The following is a 20764-nucleotide window of genomic DNA, read 5'->3' on the forward strand; positions in this document are numbered from 1 at the left end:
GAACCACCAGACCAGTCCCCTACCCAAATCCTCCTTTCCCCTTCCCATCCTTTAGTCCCAAGAAGATCCTCCAGCTGAATTTTATACCTCTAGTCACTCTACATTTATTGGACACCTTTTTTATTGGCGCTGGGGATAAAGCAGTGAACAGAACAGACAAAAATTAGGGACTTCCCTGGCGGTCCAGTGGTTAGGACTCCACATCGCTTTCACTGTCAAGGGTGCAGTTTCAATCCCTGGTTGGGAAACTAAGATCCCTCAAGCCACGAGGCCAGAACAGACAAAATCCTTTCCCACAAGGAACTTATGAGCCTTATAGTGAAGGAGACAACATGTTCGAAATGATACATACTATAAAGAAAAAATAAAGTGGAGATGGGGGATACAGGCAGTTGTAGCTGGGGTGGTCAGGGAGTCCCCACTAAGGAGCTGGCGTTTGAATAAAGCCCTGAAGGAGGTGAGGGCGTCTTGCGGATGTCTGCAGGAAGAGCACTCCAGGTAAAGGGGACAGTTGTGCGAGGCCCTGAGGGAGGAGCATGCCTGGTAAGTCTGAGGGACATCAATGGAGCTGGAGGGGGCGAAGCAAGGAGGAGAGTGCTTAGGAGATGAAGGCTGAAAGGTGACAGGGAGGATCTGTGGGTCCTTGCAAGCTACTGCATGGACTTTTCTGCCCACCCGGAGTGAGGTGGAGCTACAGGAAGGCTCCAAGCATGGGAGGGATGAAACCTGACTCAGGTATTCATAGGTTCCCATTGGCTGCCTGTGGGGGACAGATACTGGGGAGGAGGGGCCATGGAGACACAGTGTAGGCTGCTGGGATGGTCCAGGGGGGACAGTGGTGCACAGGATGAGGGTGAGAGCAGTGGAGGCGGGGAGAAGTGGGCAAGATACTGGATCTGTTTTGAAGGTCAAGTTCACCAGTTTAGATATGGAGCACACTATAAAGAGTAGAGTCATGGTTGTGACTCCAAGGCTTTGGCCTGATCAATTTTTAGTATTTTATTAAGGTCACCAAATGCCCCCTGAGTACCCAGACTTGGGGTACGCAGGACTATGGAGGAACCAGATTAAGGGTAGGCTCTACCCTGGAGAAACAGGTTCTGGCCCTTTTCTTCCCTGGGGCTCTACTCCCAGTTCACTCCCACTCCCAGTAGAACTACAGAAACTAGAGGAGACCAGGATAGAGGCGGGAAGAGAGTGAACCTGGAACAATAATTTTAACAACAGCTACAAAAACAAGAGCAGTAATAACAATAGTAATAGGTTAAGTGGTTAAAAGCACGGACTTTGGAATCAGATCTGAATTTGGAGTCCTGGCACCACCATGCATTCACTCTGTGATTCATCCTCTCTGCATCACAGTCTTCTCTTCCATAAAATAGAGATAAGATACTTAGCCCAGGAGCACACACGAAATGCTCAATATATGTTAGTCATTTTTAATTGAGTACCCCGTAGATGTCTGCTAAGCACTAATCCTCACAAACAACTGTAAAATGTAGGCGTTATTACCCTCATTACACAGATGTGAAGAAATTTGGCAGGAACACAATGGTGGCGAATGGTGGAGTCAAATCCTAACCTTTGCCTGCAGACAAGATTGCACTCCTAGGGTGTAATCTCCTAATCACCATGGTATATTGCACCTGCTCCCTCTCTCCAAGGCTCACGGGGGCAGAGGGGTGAAGGTCCAACGGACTAACTCGGTTGTGTGTGTGTGTGTGTGTAGCTGGGATTCCTGGGTCCCTGACAGAATTCCAACTCTTAAGTAGGAAAGGAGGGAAAGAGTTTCTGGACTTGGAGAGGAGTTGGGAGAACAACACTTGGTCAAAGTTGCTTTAAAAGCAGAGGGCATTTGAGGGAGGCTGAGGAAAAGGAAGCCGAAGTTGCTTCTATGTCGCAGCAGTAGCGACATCGCTGGTCTGTCGCGACAGCCGGGATCCAGAACGCCCGCTGGGGGTTTCCAGTGTCCTGACTGCTTACCCGAAGGGCGGTGCTCTACTGCTCGGCTCTGGAGGCGAGCCCGGGGGCGGGTTCTGCCTCCTTCTGCACCAATTGAAATGACGAAGGCCCTTAGCAAGAAGAGGCTGATTGGTCAGTTACGGGGGGTGGGGGGGCACGCCACTCCTGGGGCGGAGCTTCCCACCGACCGGCAGGGGGAGCGCGAGCCGGGCGAAGGGGCTACACTTTCATGGAGGGGGCGGAGGCGGAGGAGCGGGAGTGGGCCGCGGTGGCCCGGGACCTGCTGGCGCTGGGGTAAGAGGAGCGGGGTGTGGCTGGGGGTGCAGGAAGGGGCAGGTTTGCCCTCAGAAATACCTACTAACCTCCCCCACCCCCTCCCGCTGCCTCGGCCGCGCCGCAGGTATGAGGGTTTTCCGGGGGCGGCGTCGCTGGGAACCTCGTGCCCAGACTTCAGGGTTCTGTGCGCGCGGCTGGCGGCGGAGCTGGCGACTCTGGGTGCCTTGGAGCGGCAGCGAGAGGAGGGCACGGAGGCGCTGAGCGCCGGCGACGGTACGCATGGAGCGGGAGGCTGGGAGTGTTGGAGCCATGCGTGGCACCGCCACGCCCTGACATCTCCCGCCTCCGGCAGGTTCTGTTCCCGAGGAAGAATTCCTACGACAGTTGGCCGGCCTGTTGCGGGAGTTACACTGCCCTGACCGCGAGCTCTGCGGCGGGGACTGCGCGGCCTCGCTGCGGGAGCCCGGCGCGCGCCTGCGCCTGCTGCGTGAGCCGGGGACTACCCGGGATGCGGAAGTGGGCGAGGCTACAGCCTCGAGGGGGGCGGGCTCTGCGCGTTGAGGTGGAGCCAGGGACCCCCGAGGGGGCGTGGTCAGAATTTTGAGACCAGCCAGAGGGCCGCATGGAGGTGGGTGGGGTCCGAACACTGGGCTAGGCTAAGGGCTCTGCGATGGGCGGGGTTAGTATTTTGATGGTGGGTCTTGAAGCTCACGTGGGTTGGGTTAGACGGAGCGGGACAGGAGGTTCCGAAGTGGGCAGGGTTTGAAATCTGCAGAAGGAGCTGGGTCTCGAAGTGAGTGGGGCTTATTCTGGAGGTAGAAGCAGGGTTCTAGGTGGGCGGAACTAGGAGGCGGGAGGCTTTGAAGCCGCTTGAACTTTTTGACCCCGGTAGGCGGGGTGGCAGCCCTCCTTGATTGCACTGCTCCTTTTCCCTACTTTTAGGCTTTCTCTGCTCGGAGGTCCAGGCTGCTCGCCTCCTCCGCCTGCAGTGCCGTCTGGATCCCAGCCCTGAGCAGTCCGGTGTGGCGGGAGCAGAGGAGGGATCTGGCCTGGTCCAGGAAATGGTCCTCACTCTCCAAGCCCTGGGGCTGCCTAGACCCATGCCGGGGACCCCAGCCAGCCAGCTGCTTCGAGACTTGCATGCCAAGGTAGAGGGCCGGAGTCCCCTCCGCACCCGGGCTCACCTCACCCTCCTCGTAGGGGGGACAGCCCCCTCTTCAGAAGTGGCTCTGGGAGGAGTGCACAGCCACGGATGTTTCCTAGAACTGTGACTGCCATTCTTGGTTCTATGGCCGGGGTCCTCAGGGTCGTGGGGAACTGGGGTCCACGGAGGAGTCTATCCGATTTCTGCGCAGTCAACCCCAGGCTCCTTCTTCTCTCATCAGATCGCGGAGCTGCTGCCTTCCCTGCCCGCAGAGTTCCTAAAGCCTCTCCTCGGCTACCCGCTGGATGCACCCAGATGGGTAAGGCTGTGTATGGCTGTATGTATGTGAACAGAGATGGGAGTGAGGGGGGCCCCCTGGCATGACTGAGACCTTTTTCCCCAGGAAGCATTGGAGTCTCTGTACCAAAGCCTGCGAGATCAGTACTGCTGCCGCCGCTGCCTCCTCCTCAAGCGCCTGGACCTCACAACATCTGCTTTCCACTGGAGTGATCGGGCAAAGGTGTGGGCAGAAGACCAAGGCAGGAGCAGTTGTGAGGGCTGCAGCTGCGGGGAGGAGAAATGAGGGCCAGGGATATGACCCACTTGCTGGTTCTGAGGCCCAGGACATTTTAGAATCTTGTGAGGTTTGGGGGTCTGGAATCTCAGGGCCCCCAGGGCATTCTAGAATTCCCTGGTCTGATCTGGGAGTGTATTTAGAGCAATACTCCTTACTAAAAGGTGTGGGAAGTGCATAACATTGTAAATCAACTCTACTTCGATAAAGCAAACAAACAAAAAACATAATGAAATATTAAAAAAGAAAAAGATGTGGGAAGTGAGGCCCTGAGACGGGAAGAGATGCTTTCAAGATTACAGATCCCATGTGGGGATGTCTCGTGGGCACGTTCTCCATGTCTACTCCTACTCACTAGGCCCAAGGAGAGGCCATGAAGGCAGTGCTGATCCCAATTCGAGAGGCTCTGAGCCCAGAATCGGATGTCTCCATTGCACACGTCCTGGCTGCTCGAGCTGACCTGTCACGCCTTGTCCCAGCCACCAGCAAGACTGCCCGCCGAGGGACCTGCTGTGCTATCCACAAGGTGAACACCTGGGGATGGGGAAGGGCCCCAGCATCCTTGGCCTTCAAAGTGGCCTTTTAGCCTTTGCTTGTACAAACCTTGTCCTCTTCTGCCTGGGCTCCTCCTCTCGCCTTCTCCTTGGGTTCCTGGCCTCTGGACTCACGACCTCTAATCTGCCCCCTCCACATGGCAGTTAGGAGGATGTTTCTGACTCAAACATCTGACCATGTCCCTCCCTAGCTCAAAACCCTTCTATGGCTCCCCAGTGCCTTCAGAACAAAGTCCACCTATTTACTGAGGCCCTGCCCACCTCTCCTGCTTTGGCTTAGAATCCTCTCCCACCACTCACCCTGTCTGTTGTATTGGGTTTTAACCATTTTTAAAGCAAAACTACCCTCTGTTCAAATGATTACGTATTTAGCCTGCATTGGGAGTAAGGAGCATTAACCACTGGGCCACCAGGGAAGTCCCAGCGTCTGCCCTTCCTTTTTCAACCTCATGCTGTCCTCTTGGCTCTCTAGCCCCCTTGTCCAAGATATTTTTCTTCTCTGCAACTCGAGTCTAATCACCTCTCAGGTGCTTATGGGCAGCGTTCCAGACCGGGGGGGCCGCCCAAATGAGCTGGAGGCTCCCATGCCCAGCTGGCAGAGCAGAAGAGAGGACAGAGGCGGGCAGAAGGCAGGCCGCCAGTGCTGGGGCCGCAAGAAGAAGAAGTAAAGGGGGACTGGTGGTTGGAGGAGGGGTCCTTCGTGAGATGCTGACATTGATAATCTCTGAGGAGTCACTGTGAGGGTTTCTCTTGGCACCTGGCACCCCAGCCCCATATCCCCTGTTCCTCAGGTCCCAAATGTCCTCCCCCCATCTACCATTCAACACCAAGGACCATGTTCTCTGGAAAATAAATTTAATTAATTAATTTATTTTTTAAAATTTATTTATTTGTTTATTTTTGGCCGTGTTAGGTCTTTGTTGCTGCGCGTGGCCTTCTCGCTGCGGTGGCTTCTCTTATTGCAGAGCATGGGCTCTAGGTGCACGGGCTTCAGTAGTTGTGGCACTCGGGCCCAGTAGTTGTGGCTCGTGGGCTCTAGAGTGCAGGCTCAATAGTTGTGGCGCACAGGCTTAGTTGCTCCCGCGGCATGTGGGATCTTCCCAGACCAGGGATCGAACCCGTGTCCCCTGCATTGGCAGGCGGATTCTTAACCACTGCGCCACCAGGGAAGTCCTAAAATTAATTTATGACAGCCCTAGGACCTATCTCTGTGGGGGCCAGGTCAGGGGTGCTCAGGTTTGAGGAAAGGTAGGGGTTCTCTGTCCCCTGGGTCTGAACAGGCCCCTGCTGCTCCGACCTTTAAAGCCCTTTGCTCTTCAGAAACATCTTTCCCTCCCAGTGGGCATGGGGGAGGAGACATGCAGGCATTGGGCAAACATCTGTCAGGTACCCACCATGTGCCAGCCCTGGGCTAGGAATTGGGGTTACAGATAATAATAACCCCTGGTCTCCCGGAGCTGACCTTTCTGGTGAGGAAGGGCAGACAAGAAAGTTTAGTTTGTCAGATGGGGAAAGGGCTTTGGAGAGAAATAAAGCAGGAAGGCAGGATTGGGACCATGGCGGGATTGCAGCTTTATGCATGATCAGGGGAGGCCTCACTGAGGAGGTGGTACTTGAGCTAAGTCCCAAAGAGGGAGCCATGTGGACCTCTGGGGAAGAGCCTTCCCTTCCTGGCAGAGGGAGTGTCCAGTGCAAAGGCCCTGAGGTAGGAGTATTTTGGGGCATGATCAGGGACCATCGGAGGCCAGTGTAGCTGAAGCAGGATGAGTGAGGGGGTGAGTGGTGGGAGGGGAGTTCAGAGAGGTGATGGGGGCAGACCATGTGGGGTGGGCCACAGTGAGAACTCTGGCTTTTCCCCTGAGTGAGATGAAGCCATGGGAGGGCTCTGAGCAGAGGAGGGATGTGATTGGACTCAGGTGTTCACAGGCTACCTCCCTGTTCCACCCTTTCTCTGGCCTTCTCTCCCATCTCTGGAACTCCAGAGTTTGGAACTTTACCCACCCTGTACCGTCCCCCTCCTGACCCATGCTGACATCAGTGTAGCATATTGGTCAGTAGCTTCCATTTTAGAGGCAGGCAAACCTGGGTGTGAGTCCTGTCTCCAGCACTTAGGAGTTCTGCCACCTTGGGTGAGCAGTTTAACTTCACTGAGCCTGTTTCCTCATCTGTAAAATGGAGATTTAAGGAGGTGGCGAGATGGTGCCTAGGTCTAAATGTATCCAACACAGAGCTGCACAGACATTAAATGCAAGAAAAGGGAGTACAATTAATAGCCACTCTGATGCAAAAGAAGAAAGTAACTTTCTTTCGGAGTAAGAGATGATGGATGCTTCAACAAAGGCAGTGTGGATGGGAAGGAGGCGATGCCTTTGCGAGGTTCTGCTGGAGGCCTGGAGGCCGAATAATAGGACTCGAGACTGACTCTGGTGGAGGGAGTGGGGAGAGAGCAGACCAAGGCAACGTCTAGGAACTCAGCTTGGAGGACTGGGTGGGTGATGGGGCCGTCGCTGGCAGAGGGACCTGGAAGGAGGAAGACACTGGGTGATGTGGGGAGTGTATGATGTCCAGGAGATGGTTCACTGCAGGGGGAGAGCCTCACTCAGACTTGTTAAAGTGGATGGATGAATGTCCCCTCTGGATTTTCTTTTAGCTCACTCTGAGAGTCCCCACTTTTGAATCGTGGCATTTATTCCACGGTTAGTGTCTGATATATTTGGCCTTATTCTAGCCATCTTATAGTTGTCTTTCTTTTCTTCCTAAACTCCCTTTTCTTTTCTACTAGTGGCTACCCCTTCCCCTCCCCACAACATACTGTAATTTCTAATTTTCTATCAACATTAAAAATTAACCACTATCTATGCCCTCCTACCCAAGCAATTGAGGACTTTTGCATATTTTAACTTTCCTATGCTTCCCCAAATCTGTCTGGGTTCCCCCAGGCAAATAGGCTGGTCTCCCTGTATCCAACTGTGGGTAGGGGCAGCTCCTCCTCACCGTCTCTGGTTCCCAGGAGGGATGTGAGGGCTCTGTCTGGGTCCAAGCATGGCAAACGTGCCACCTAGTCTCAGGATCCAGGGATAGCGTGTAGGAGAGATTGTCCTCGGAGCCTGTTCGTGGGGGTGTGGATGGGAGGGATGTGGGTACGGTAGGAAAGACCTCATGACCTTGGAGTTAATCCCCATCCATCCACCAGGCCCCCTTCCCAGGACTGCTACACCCTGGGTCTTACCACAGCCGGCATGGGGAACGGGTGTGGGTGGGACAGGGGCTTCTGGGGGGCTCACGTCGTCCTTGGCCCCTGGCCTCTTCTTACACTCCACCTTCACTTGGTCTCTGCAGTGTTTGTGGCAACACAGCCCACAGTCTGGGGGAAATTCAGAGGTTAGTGCCAGAGGCCCAGTCTGTGTCCTCTATTCTTCGAGCCCACGGGTCCTGGATTCCCTCCCCCTACCCATGCCCCACTCACCCTGACAGCGGTAGCCTTGCTTGGTGACACCCCAAAGCTGGGAAGAGAAAGCAGAATAGGTTACCTAGGCTAGGGGAAGGAGGGCTGTGATTGGGGGTGGGGCTGGGGTTTGTCTGGAGGAAACAATTCAGGTTTTGGAAGTTTTCAAGGCTAGAGGCTTATGTGAGATCTGGGAGACTAAAGGAATTAGGAGGTTATCTCAGGTTTGGAAAGTCATCTATGGTATGAGAATTGGACAAAATTTGGAATTAATAAAGCATAAATTCTATGGGCAGGGGTTGTGTCTGTTCTGTTTCCTCCTGTGTTCCCACCCACCCAGAGCCTATAACTGTGCCTGGCACACAGCAGGTGCCCAGTATATATTTATGAATGAAAAAATGAATGAAAAAGTAAATTTGGAAAGTAATCCAAGGTTTGTGAATTGGTCTTGGTTTAAGATTGAGAGGTTTGTCCATTATACAGAGTTTGAGGATACCCTGAATTTGGAAATTATCCAGGGTTTGAATGATCTGGGGTCTAGAGACTTGGAGATTGATTCTGCTTGGAGATAATCTACTCATGTTTGTAGATTCTCCAGGGTTTGTCAGTTATCCAGGATGGAGATTGTCTGGGAATCGAGCAGTATCTAGACTTCAGAATTATCCAAGATGTAGGGAATATCCATTGTTCAAGGTTGCTGTGAAATATGGGGATTATTTGAGGCTAGAGGCTTCTCTGGAATTTGGGGATTATCCGGGGCTTGGGGACCGTGAGCGCTCCAGGGCAGGGCTGGCTTTTCCAGCCCAGGCTGTGGGGAATTAGGGCGCTCCAGGGGTCCCTCAGGGTGACAGTGGGCGGAGTGCTCACGAAGCCGCTGCAGCTGCCACAGAAGGTGGGCTTGCGGAAGGTGACCTCCTGGAAGGTGTGCAGGAAGGCCAGGCCCAGCTTGGAGCAGATGGCGCTGGCCTGGAGCAGGTACCCTGTCAGCTCCTCTCGGCTGAAGGAGCCACTCCTGGGGGAGAGACTGCGCTTCAGCAGGACTGGCCCATTTCTCCCAGACCCAGGAGTCCTGGATACCCCAGGTCCTCGTCTTAAGGGAACCCAGGAGTCGGGAGCACCTACCCCTGGCGGGGGGATGGGTGAAGCCCGTGGCAGGCGAAGGGGAAGTTGCCTGAGAGCCGCTCAAAGTCCTCCTGAGAGATGGTGCCTCGGCCTTCAGGGTCATAGTTCTTGAACACAGACTTCGGAGGAGCATGGGAAGGGGAGAGTCAGGCCAAGTCAGAGGCCCCGGGGCCTTAGATCCCTCCTCCCGCCCAGGGCTCCTCCTCACCTCCACCAGCTCCTCCACATGCCGACCCAGCGTGACCCTGTCGGGCTTGGGCGTCACGCCAGGGGCCCACTCCACCACCAGGGGCACCTGGAAGGGGGAGGGTGGCTGGGGCAGGGACAGAGGGTCACAGTTAGTCATTGCAGAGGCTTGGGCTGGAGGTCAGAGGTCAGGGCTGGGGTCTCACCAGACTCTTGGGACAGCGGGGCTCCCGGGCGTAAGAAAGCTTATAGATCTCGTCCTCCGTGTAGAAGAGATCCAGGGAAAGCTGGAGGATGGGCAGGGCGTTACGGACCCTCCTTGTCTCTATCCTCCTACCTACAGCCCATGCCTGCCTGGACCCCCAATCTCCTCCTCTTTCCAAAGCCCCTCTTCCCTGGGACCCTCATGGTCCTCTCTCCCACTGAGCCCCCCTTCGCTCTGCACACCGCTGGTCCCCTAGACCAGAAACACCATCTTGTCACCGAGGCTCTTTTGATCCTATTTAAAATTGCAAACCCCTGTCACTTTCCATGCCTGTTTCTGCTTTAATTTTCTCTATAGCACTTATTACCTAAAAGACCATATGATTTACTTATTTACTTCTTTCACTGGGTATCTCCCCCACTAGGAAGTCAGCCCCACAAGACAGCAATTTTTTTCAGATGTTGCACACTGCTGTGAGCCTAAGCGCCTAAAGTAGTGCCCGGCTCACAGCAGGTGCTCAATAAATATTTGGGCTGATGGCCTCTTAGAGTCAGCATAGCATAGCAGCTTAGGCACCAATTATCCTGGGGCAGGACCAGCTTCACAGGCAGGCCCCACACTTAGAGGGGCCTCCACTTCATTTAATGCCCTGCTGTCACCATCTTGAAATTCTTAATAATTTCAAACAAGGAGCCCCACATTTTCAATTTGCAGGTGGTCCTGTCTTAGGATCTGAAAGTCAGCTTTTCAGTCTTAGACTACCTGGTCCTCAGAATCCCAGTCTCTCTCAATTTATAGCTCTTTAGAATGAAATATATATATCTCTACCTCTCTATCTTTATTATCTATCTGTCATCTATCTACCTATCTATCTGTCTATGTAAAATAAAATATAGCCAGAATCTCACACTTGCAGTCTTAGGACATAGTGTGATAGTTAATACATGTTCTGAAGCTGGCCTGCTGTGGGACGGGGGCAAGTGGCCTCACCTCTGTGGGTCTCAGTTTCTCAGTCTGTAGAATGGACACAATAAGGGTCCCCTCCTCGTAAGGTTGTGAGGATGGAATGAAGTGCTCTCTGGGGACTGTTAAACATGGTGCCTGGCACATAATAAGTGGTTGATAACTGTTATTAGCTTTTTGCTTAGATTCCTGGATATGTTAAAGCTTGGAATTTTGGACTAGTGGCATGAGAAGCTCAGAACCTTGGAGTACAGGAGTGCAAAAGCCCGAAGCAATTCTGGAGCTCAGATCAATGGATACTTGAGTTGCTGGGGGAACTGGGGGGAAAACGCATTACTTATATAGAGCTCACTGTGTTCCAGATACTATTTTAAGTACTTTATGTGAATTATATGAATGATATTTATATGAATTATATTACTTATTCTTTTCAACCACTCTCTGAAGTAGGTCCTATTTGTATTCCCATTTTGTCGTTAAGGAAACTGAGGCCGAGGGGTTAAGTGACTTGCCCAAGACCACACAGAAAAAAAACAAAAACAAAAACAAAAAAACCCCTAGAAGCTCTGGCTTCAAAGCCCATGCATTCCAGTGCTATTCTACTATTCTATCCTGACCCTCACCCACCCAGGACCCTAAATCTCAGTACCCTGCAGATGCAGCCTCTGGGAGCTCAGCCTGGGCAGCTCAGGGCAGCTCACCGTGAGCAGATGCAGTAGGTCCTCATTGGCACTGCAGGGGGGGTGTTGCCTCTGGAGGACTGCCAGCTCCTGCAGCCGCAGGTAGAGGCTGTTGAGCTTGGGTAGGTGCAGGCGGCCGTCAGGCAACCTGTCAGGCTGGGCCTCGTGCAGGGACACCAGATCCTTGAGATGCACACCCAGTACAGGCAGCCGGAAGCCGGTGCAGCCAGCCCAGGTGCGGCGGTAACAGGCGTAGTTGTTGTGGGCGGCAAGGAGCTCAGTCAGCTCCAGCAGGGCCTGTGTGGGAGGGGCATGTATTTTTTGGCGGGGGGAGCAGCATGTAATCGGGGAGGCCAGTTCTGTTCCCCTAGCTCCTTGAAGGGGAGTACCTAGCAGCGTCCTGTGTGGCTCTGGACCCCCCAGGGGCCCAATGGCATTTTGGACCTCTCCCCAAGCCCCTCCATGTCCCACAATGGCTTCAGCATCTCCCCAGACTGCTCTTCCACTTGGGCCCCCATCTCAGAAAAGCCCCACTATCTCCCATTCCCCAGGCTAGAGTGATTTTTCAAAAACCCAAATCTGATCATGGGTGCTCTCAGCATTCCCAAACGCTTCCTAGCTCCCCACTGCCCTCTAGATAAAGCCCAGACACCTTAGTTGAGCTTGCAAAAGGCTCAACAGGATCTCCCCCCGCCCCCTGCCCCGGCATCTCCAGCCCAATATCCTGCCACATCCTGACCTCAGGCACACACCAGACTCATGAATGACTCACTCTCCTTAGACACTTTCAGGACACCCCCAACCCATGCTCCTCCCATGGGTGGCCCAGATGTTGGCATCCCTGGGGGCATCATTTCACTCCCCACCTGGACTGCAAGTTCTCTGCTAGCATCTCTTATCTGCCTCCCTCCAGTCCTTCTCAGGACCAGACACACAGTAGAGAGAGGTCAGCACCACGGATGAGGAGGGAGGAAGAATGACAGAGGAGGACAAAGCCTGGGGGTCTGTCAGATTTGGAGGAGCAAAAGGCCTCTGGGTGGCTCCAGGGCCCCTGGGAAGGGACGGAGGGGGCTGGGGAAGAGTGTGTGGGTTCAGGATAATTGACCACTGGAACTTTGGGAAGGGCAGTGGGACTTCACCTTGGTGCTGTCAGGGCTCAGGTGGGTGTGGGAGTCCTTGAGTCTGGAGATGGCGCTATGACACAGGCCCCCAGTGACTGCCATCAGCGTGTTGAAATTCTGCAGCTGGAGGAGCCTCTAGGAAGGGAGGGTGATGCAGAAGTGATGGGCACCACATGGAAGACAGGCAAATTGGGGGTTCAAATGACAGCATCCCCATTGAGTTGGGGTCTCAGGCACGTGTGGGGATGGGCCAGTGCGGGCATCAGACAGGTGAGATGTGTCAGGCAGGAGTGGGCCACAAGCAGGTATGTGGGCATTACACGGAGGTCAGGCAGATGATGGACTAATGTGAGGTCAGATAAAAGTGGGAGGAGTCAGGGACTTCCTTGGCGGTCCAGTGGTTAGGACTCAGCGTGTACTTCCACTGCCAGGGCATGAGCTGGAGCTCTGGTGGGAGAACTATTATCCCGCATGCCATGTGGTATGGCCAAAAAAAAAAAAAAGTGGGGGGAGTCAGGCAAGTATGGGGTGTTTGACGGGTTTGGGGATTCAACGGGTCTGTTTCAGGCAGGTGTGGAGGATGCAGACAGATGTTAGGGTGTCAGACAACTAGGCGGCCTCTGCACTGGGAGTCAGCCAGGTGAGGGGAGACCAGAAGGCCTGGGTTCTGGGCAGGAGTTGGGAGCTGGGCAGAGGTGAAATCGTCCAGAGTGATACGGAGGGGTCAGGTAGATATAAGAAACAGGTGTGGGGTCAGCCCTCCCCTTTCTCAGGTTTGAAGAGCGGAGGTTGCTGGAGGAGAAGGTTGTTGGGGGCCAGGGAGGAATGGAAGACGCTCAGACCGGGGAGACCCCATGTAGATGCCAGAACACCCTGGTCTGTCGGACAGGACGGGAAGCAAGGAGATGGAAGACGCCAGAGGCAGGGCGTGGTCTGCGAGGAAGTACGCAAAAGGGCGTGGCCACGCCGGAGGAAGGAGGGCTTCCCTTTTCTCCAGAAGGGAGGGAACATAGCTGGAAAGGAGGGGGAAGGGGGAGGGGGAAGGGGGAGGGGGAAGGGGAAGGGGAGGGGGAGGGGAGGGGGAGGGGAGGGGGAGGGGGAGGGGGAGGGGGAAGGGGGAGGGGGAGGGGGAAGGGGGAGGGGGAGGGGGAAGAGAAAGGGCGGGCCAAGGGAGACCTGAAGTGATGGTGTCGGATGCTGTCACTGTCCTAAAGGGACAGCTGGGGCCTAGGGACGGGGTAGGGTTTGACGCGAAGGTGCGGGCAAGAAAGAGTCTCCTCTTTCATTGCCCTGCGGATAGAATATTCGGGCATTGGGCTTGTGAGACGGGGTCAGGAGGAACGTCGTCAACTGCCACGTCTGGGACCAAGGAGTGGGGCCAGGGCGGGTTGGACGTGGTGAAATCAAGGCCAGGGAAGAAGTGCCGTCACAGTCCCGGGTTAGAACGACAGGACTGAGGCCGCGGGGAAGCGGCCAGGGTGGGGCGTGATGCGTTCGGGAGGGGCCACGATATGGTGACGTCACCGCCCGGGAGCCCCGCGGAGCAGGTGCTCAGAAAGTGGGCAGAGCGGCGGGGCGGACCTCACCTGTGCCACGTGGATGAACTTGTCCAGCACCTGCCCGCGCTGTGCAGGCCCGGGACGGCTCAGCACCATGACCTGCACCCAGCGGGACACGCTGTTGCTGAGACCTACGGATCCCTCCAGGGCCGGGCAGCCCCGCACGGAGCCCTGCAAAACGTAGTCCCGCAGGTCCTGGGGCTGGGGGTGAGGTGGGTGTCAGGGTGGGCCCTCGCGCTCAGGCCCTGCCCCTCACACGCCATCCCCCAAGCAGTCACGACCTCTGACCTCCTAGCCCGGCCATCACATGTCCCTGAGGTCACCATGGCCCTCTCCCATCTGAGGAGAAATGTTTAAAGAAAGGTGGGTACTATTCTGAGCCCTTCCTCATAGCCTCACAAGTCTATGAAGTGAATACTATATTATTCCCATTTTAGAGATGAAGTCATTGAGGCACAGAGAGGCTAAGTAGTTTGCCCAGGGTCACACAGGCCCGAGTCAGGGTGGGAACCCAGTCTATTGCTCTTAACTGTATACCTGACTGGTATATAGTCAGCAAAGGGAAGGGTGGTGAAGAGGACACGAAACTAACTTCTATTTGTTCTGCTCAAGGAGCCAACATTACATACCCACATCCACTGCACTGTGTGTGTGTGTGTGCGTGTGTGTGCGTGTACAATCAGGAAATTTTCCCATTAAGGAACCAGATCCCCAACTACCCTCAAAACGATGATGGCAAGATGGCAATAGCTAAACACATATATAGGTTGAAGCATTTGAAATTACAATTTGGGTAGGTTAAATATGTCAAAACATGGCAATTTCAAATGGTTCAACTATAGAGCATTTACTCTGGACCAGGCGCTGATCCTATGAGGCAGGAACTAAGTCCCCCTTTTACAGATAACGGGCTGAGGCACAGTGAATTTAAATGCTTCTCAAATGAATGAACAGTTAATAAAAATATTTTGAGCACTTACTATGTGCCAGGCACTGTGACGAGCATTTTTAAATGGACATATTACTTTCCCCAACCAGCCAATGAAATATTATGACCTCCTTTTTACACATGAGAAAACTGAGTCCCAGAGAGGTTGAGAAACTAGTTCAAAGTTACACAGGTAGGAAGGGGCTGATGGGATTTGAACCTGGGGCTCTGTGCTCAGCCAGCTTAACTCATTTTCCTGGACCCTCTAGCACCCAAGTTTGACAGTTTGGGTCCTCTCAGTCCTGCCTGGCTCCAGCCAGGCCTCAGCCCACCCCAAGCCCTTCCCAGCTGGGAGGAGGGGCGTCCTTACCGTGATAGCCTGGAAGGACCGGAACTCCAGGTAAGTGAGGTGCTCTGCCAGCTCCTCAGTCTCCAGGTGGTCGAAAAGCAAGGACACTTTGCGCTTTTTGCCCAGGCCTGGGCTGCTTATGGTGGGAGGGGGGCCGGGGCCACCAGGGCTCAGCCTGGGGGCACAGAGAGGCAGGGGGAGGAGCTGGGGTGGAGGGTGTGGGAGTGTGGGGGCAGAAGGCAGAGTGGGGGTGGGAGGGACGGGGAAGGGACTGACTCACAGGTTGGCGGAGTCTCCCAGGCTCCGCTGGGTTGCGTTACCCTCCTGTTCCACAGTGGCCCAGAAGCGACCTATAACCTCTTCTAACTGGGGCTCCTGATGCACTGTCTCAGGGTGTTGAGTCAGCCAGTACCTGAGGGTGGTTTAGAGATGGTGGAATGAGGCTGGGGGTGAGGCAGGTCTCTGAAAGAGGTCTCTTGGGCTGGGGGATCTCTAGGTGCTGGGCTTGGGGGCATGTCTAAATGTGTGCAGGGGGTCTCTGGAAGGCCAGGGTTCAGAGAGGCACCAGGCTGGGAGGACCTCTGGGAGTAGCACTGGGGGCCTCTTAACACAGGCTGAGGGATCTATGGCAGATAGACTGGGCAATCTCTTGGAAGTGGGATGGCTAGGAAGCAGGGTAGTGGGGATGGGTCTCAGGAACTAGGTTGGGGGCCTCTAGGGGTGAGATTTTGGGGGAACAGGGTGAGGGGGTCTTAGAAACTAGGCTGGGGTATATAGGAGGCTGGGGTTTTAGGAATCTGAGCTGGACGTCTTGGGGTACCAGCTGGGAGAGGGTCCATAGGATCTGGTCAGGGGTCTCTAAGAGGTGAGGGTTCTAAGGAAGAGAACTGGGAGGTTTTAGGGACCAAGCCAGGGGATTCTCAGAGTGGGATTTGCAGGAGCAGGACTGGGTAGTCTCTGGGAAGTGGTTTTTTTTGGGGGGGGGGCAGTAGGGTGAGGATCTTGGGTCATGGGAGTGTAGGTCTTGGCGCAGGCCTACCTGACCAGGTGACAGATCTGCAGCCTCCTCAGCTCCTGTGTGCTCCCTGTGGCCTCCTGGTACTTGAGTTCCTGTCAAGGCTCTGTTATCCAGCATCGCAGACCTGCCTGCTCACCCCGTCCCCACCAGGCTCTCTCATCTCTGCCCTCCGCTCTCCACCCACTGCTCATGGCCCCGGGAGGATATAAGGTCAGCAGACGTGCAGCAAGGTGGGCAGAAGGCAGCACCCAGTTGTGCATGGCAAGTACCATGTTGAGAATGTGGTCCCCACGGCGCAGGCTGCCAGCCGAGTCTGAAGGCAGGAGAAGGGGACACTGTGTCAGAATGGCCCCTGGGCAATGGACTGCACAGCTTCCAGAGCCGGTTGGACAGCCTGGTTCAAACCCCAGCTCTACCAGTGACTCCATGTATGAACTTGGGCAAACAACCTGGCCTCCTTGAGCTCCAGTTTCCTTGTCTGTACCGTGCATGGACCAGCATCATGCCTGGCAAGTCATACTGAAGATGGAAATAGCATCAGACCTCCTCCCCCCGCGGCTCAGGAAAAAGAAACGCAGGTAGGTGTCTCTCTTATTCCTACTGTACTGATTGAGAGTCATTCCACATACGCCTGCTTCTATTTTATACCCCTCAAGTTGAGCCCAGAGAAAGGTGGGTGCTTGGCCCAACCTCAGGACTGGGGAGGCTGGCCAGGGAGGGGACACTCACCAAAAGACTGAATGCATTTCTCCAGCAGGTCATCTTCGCTGCAGCCGCCCTCATTCAGCATGCCCAGAGCCATGGAAGCCATGACCTTGCTGATTTCCCGGGCGCTGGGGCACGTCTTGTGGCGGCGGGCCTGTCGGGGCCGGCCCCGGCCCCCTGTCTTCCCTGGGCATTCCTGGTGGGACTTCCTGTGGACACATTCCCTGGGGAATCATGGGAGTCCCTTCCTTGAGGCAGACCCCCAGAATTCTTCTTGACCCCAAAGCCCCAAGGCATCCTAAAGGCAAGGTCCTAGCATTAGTCCTGACCTACCGTGGTTCCATAGGAGAAAACCCCAGGAGTAGTCCAGATCATGGGAGCCTTCTCCTGCAGGAAAACTCCAAAGGTCACGCCTGTCCTCTTCAGGGAATCAGGGGGGAAAACCCTAGGATTACCCTGAATCACCACCCCCAGGACTACTAAAGACCCTCCAGGAATCATAAGAACTCTCTCCTCCAGGAATTGTCCCCCAATTCCCCTTGACTGTATGGTCCCAAGGCATCATGGGAGAGACTTCCTGTTGGCAGACGGGTTACTCCTGACCTCCCAGGGAATCATAGGAGAAGACCCCCAGAATTATTCTTGTCCTCCCCAGGGGGAATGATGGGAGGTTCTGCCTTCAGGGACACTCCTCAGAATTCCCCTTTGCTTTCCAACACCTCCCCCTCCTCCCCCCAGCCCTCCCCCAAGCCAGCCTTTTGGTGGGACTGGAGCCTTAGCTACAAGCCTGGGTCCCTAGATTTGGAGCCTGGAGAGAAGATAGATATAGGTGCAAAGTAGCCTCACCAGAGCCCTTCAGAGCTGGGCACGGTCCCTGGGGCTGAGGCAGCTTCAAGGAAAGTTTAAAAATAACCCTCACTCTGCCCTGTGCCTCCCCAAGGCTCCTGTTCCAGCTGGGGAAAGAGGGTAATGGAGAGACAGGGATGGTGGAGGAAGGAGGGAGCAGAATCCAGACAGAAGGCCTTGGCTTCCACAAGAGTCAGACAGAACTGGGTTGGAGAAATTTATGCTGGCTGTGAGACTTTGTGTTAATCACATAATTTCTTTGGACCTCAGTTTCCTCATGTGAAAAATGAGAGTCGTCTTTGGACCTTCTCCGAGAATTTATTATGAACATTCAATGCCTTGCTCTTCAAAAGTGCTAAATAAGGGATTTAGTTTGCTTAGGCTCTTAAGTGGCCAGAGGTGAGAAAGTTAAATTTGAGATGCAGAGAGAGAATGTGATGGAGCAAACTAGAAGCAAGGCCTGGGGAATGGGGGTGAAACCAGAAATCAGGAGACCCCCATAAAAAGGGCACTGCCATGTCCCTGGTGCATCCTAAAGGCTCAGTAATCAGTTTGAATGTTGTCGAGTAACAGCTGGCATTACTGAGCACTGAATGTGTACCGGGCAGAGGGTTGAGCGTCTATCTAGTTTAGGGGTTCCCAAAACATGGTCCCCAACCAATCCCAACAGTATTACCTGGGAACTTGAGAGAAATACAAATTCTTAGACCCCACCCCAGACCTACAGAATCAGACACCTTGAAGGTGGGCCCGCAGCCTGTGTTTTAGAAGCCCTCCAGGTTGTCCTGATGTGTGCCCAAGCTTGAGAACCACAGGTCTAGACTGTACCACCGAGGACTCATGCGTCCCTCCGAGGAGGTACTATAATTATTCTATTGACAGAAGAAGAAACTGAGGCACAGAGCGGGTTAGTGACTTACCTAAGGTCACACAGCCAGAAAATGAGGCAGCCAGGTCTCCACCATTAAACTCCTGGAGATTATAGGGAGGGGACCCTTTGCCTATCAAAGACATGCTGGGGGAGGCAGAAGGAGCTGCCTAGGCTATGGACCCGGCCACCATGGCCCCTGTGAGGACAGGAGGGCAGGTGATAGGAAGCCGATTCCAGAACCTGCTGGCATAGCCAGCTGCTAAGCCCTTACCCTCGGACTCTCTGCCCCCTGCAGCGTCTGGAGCAGCCAGGAGTTGCTTAAGAGGCCGGGGAGCCGCCTTGCCCTGCGTCACACTCCCCTCCCCTGGGGCAGGGCCCTGCAGGAGTCTGGAGTTTCCAGTTCTGGGGGCAGCCAAGAAGACCCCAGGGAGGACAGAGGCACCCAGCCTGTGGAATTAGGATGGGGGCGTGAAGGGCGCGGGGAGAATGGGATCAGAGCAGCTCAAATTCCAGAAGAGCAAGGATAAGACACAGACGCCCAAGCAAACGGCCCCAGCCGGAGCTGGCTCTGGACTCCCTGAAGCATCTTTCCACCTGGCGCCCCTGCTCCTGCTGCTGCCCCGAGAGTAGCCCGACACCCTATGCCCCTCGTTAGAACCTCCCCAAACTTCCCATGCAGCCCAAGCGAGACCCAGGGGCGCAGGGCGCTCCTGGTCTCTTGGAGAAGGGTCCCCTCACCTCTTGCTCTCTTTCCTGTTCATGCTTCCTTGAGGGGAAGGGGTCTTTTAAGAGTGTGGCTCAGCTCCTCCCCCCCTCACCAATGCTCCAGCTTCTTAGCCCCTTGGGAGCTGGGGCCTCCTCGGTGCTTGGGAAGGAAAGAGGAACTGCCCCTCCCCACCCAGCCCCAGGCCAGGGGGAAGGAAGAGGCTGGGGAGAGACCAAAGATCCCTCCTCCCCCCACATGGGGATCCCTTCAGGCTGAGGTTTCCGGTGCTGCCGGCCCCCACCCCCAATCGCCCAGCGGACTCTCTCTCTATCTCCCCCATCTTTCGGTCTCCAGACCCGTGATTCTCTGTTCTGTCACTGTCAAGCTTCAATAAGAGCAGTTTAAAAAAAAAAAAGTATGCCTAATATGACACATTTATGTAAACACACTCAAAAGAAAAGTCTATATTTCTATGAGGACATATTCATGTATAATAATGCGCAACAGTTTGATTGGAAAGTCACAAGACATAATATTTTGTATATTTCTTCTTATGTTTCTTTTATTTCTAGCTTAGTTTTAATAATACCATTTATACCCCAGAAAAGATTTTCACTTTATTCCTTTTATTGTAAGAAAACCTTATGTAGCACCTACTGTATACCACACACTGTTCTAAGGGCTCTTACCATATTAACTCATTTAATTCTCACACAAACTTTTTTTTTTGTGGCTGTGTTGGGGTCTTCATTGCTGCACATGGGCTGTCTCTAGTTGCAGCGAGAGGGGGCTACTCTTCGTTGCGGTGTGCGGGCTTCTCATTGTGCTGGCTTTTCTTGTTGCGGAGCACGGGCTCTAGGAGCGTGGGCTTCAGTAGCCGTGGCACGTGGGCTCAGTAGTTGTGGCTTGTGGGCTCTAGAGTGCAGGCTCAGTAGTTGTGGTGCATGGGCTTATTTGCTCCGTGGCATGTGGGATGTTCCCGGACCAGGGCTCGAACCTGTGTCCCCTGCATTGGCAGGCGGATTCTTAACCACTGTGTCACCAGGGAAGTCCTCACATAATCTTAAAGACTGTTATCTTAGTATAAAAACATTGCAGATAGAAGTTAACCCTTGGGGAGCCCCCTCCCCATCCCACTGTCCCTGTTAGGCAGGGGTGACCAATATCATACATGGTTGGGTTTCATCTGATCTGTTGGCTCTGCTTTTAAGTACATAGACACATGCTCATAGAAACACAGACTTTTCTTTTGAGTATGCATGCTTGTTTTCACTTACCTAAATGTGTCATGCTTGACATATTTTTTTGACACATTTTTAAATTGAAGTACAAAAAAGAGTCAAATCATAAGTGTTTAGGTTGTTGAATGGTGACAAACCGAATATGCCCCTGTGACATTCACACAAATCAAGAAATAGAACATTTCCATTCCCCATAAGCCCCCTTGTGTTCCTTCCCAGTGCTATCTCCCAAAAGTTACCAGTAACCTGATTTCTAACAGCGTAGTTTTGCCTGGTTTTGAGCTGTATATAAATGGAAACAACTATCTG

At 54.0% G+C, this 20764-nt stretch overlaps 2 protein-coding genes across 2 annotated transcripts; one reads left to right on the forward strand and one right to left on the reverse strand.

Annotated features, from left to right (window-relative positions):
* Positions 1-2191: 2191 nt before the first annotated feature.
* On the forward strand, positions 2192-5395 carry FAM98C (family with sequence similarity 98 member C; the record flags this gene model as incomplete). The annotated part of the gene is made up of 8 exons (XM_079723272.1): positions 2192-2256; positions 2363-2511; positions 2591-2725; positions 3181-3386; positions 3624-3701; positions 3786-3902; positions 4315-4482; positions 5038-5395. 8 exons carry the CDS (start codon positions 2192-2194, stop codon positions 5176-5178), a joined length of 1059 nt encoding a protein of 352 aa, XP_079579398.1. The 3' UTR covers positions 5179-5395.
* Positions 5396-6973: 1578 nt separating this feature from the next.
* On the reverse strand, positions 6974-19554 carry RASGRP4 (RAS guanyl releasing protein 4; the record flags this gene model as incomplete). Its single annotated transcript, XM_079724077.1, is given in 19 exon segments — positions 6974-7030; positions 7505-7617; positions 7740-7874; positions 7977-8013; positions 8823-8967; positions 9078-9196; positions 9286-9390; positions 9470-9550; positions 11133-11408; positions 12251-12367; positions 13819-13992; positions 15090-15243; positions 15349-15480; positions 16108-16163; positions 16287-16399; positions 16816-17000; positions 19247-19293; positions 19297-19310; positions 19470-19554. Coding segments are annotated over 19 exon segments (2145 nt in total).
* Between the last annotated feature and the right edge of the window lie 1210 nt (positions 19555-20764).

This window comes from Hyperoodon ampullatus (genome assembly GCF_949752795.1).
Source record: "Hyperoodon ampullatus genome assembly, chromosome: 18".
In the NCBI taxonomy this organism is placed as follows: Eukaryota; Metazoa; Chordata; class Mammalia; order Artiodactyla; family Ziphiidae; genus Hyperoodon; species Hyperoodon ampullatus.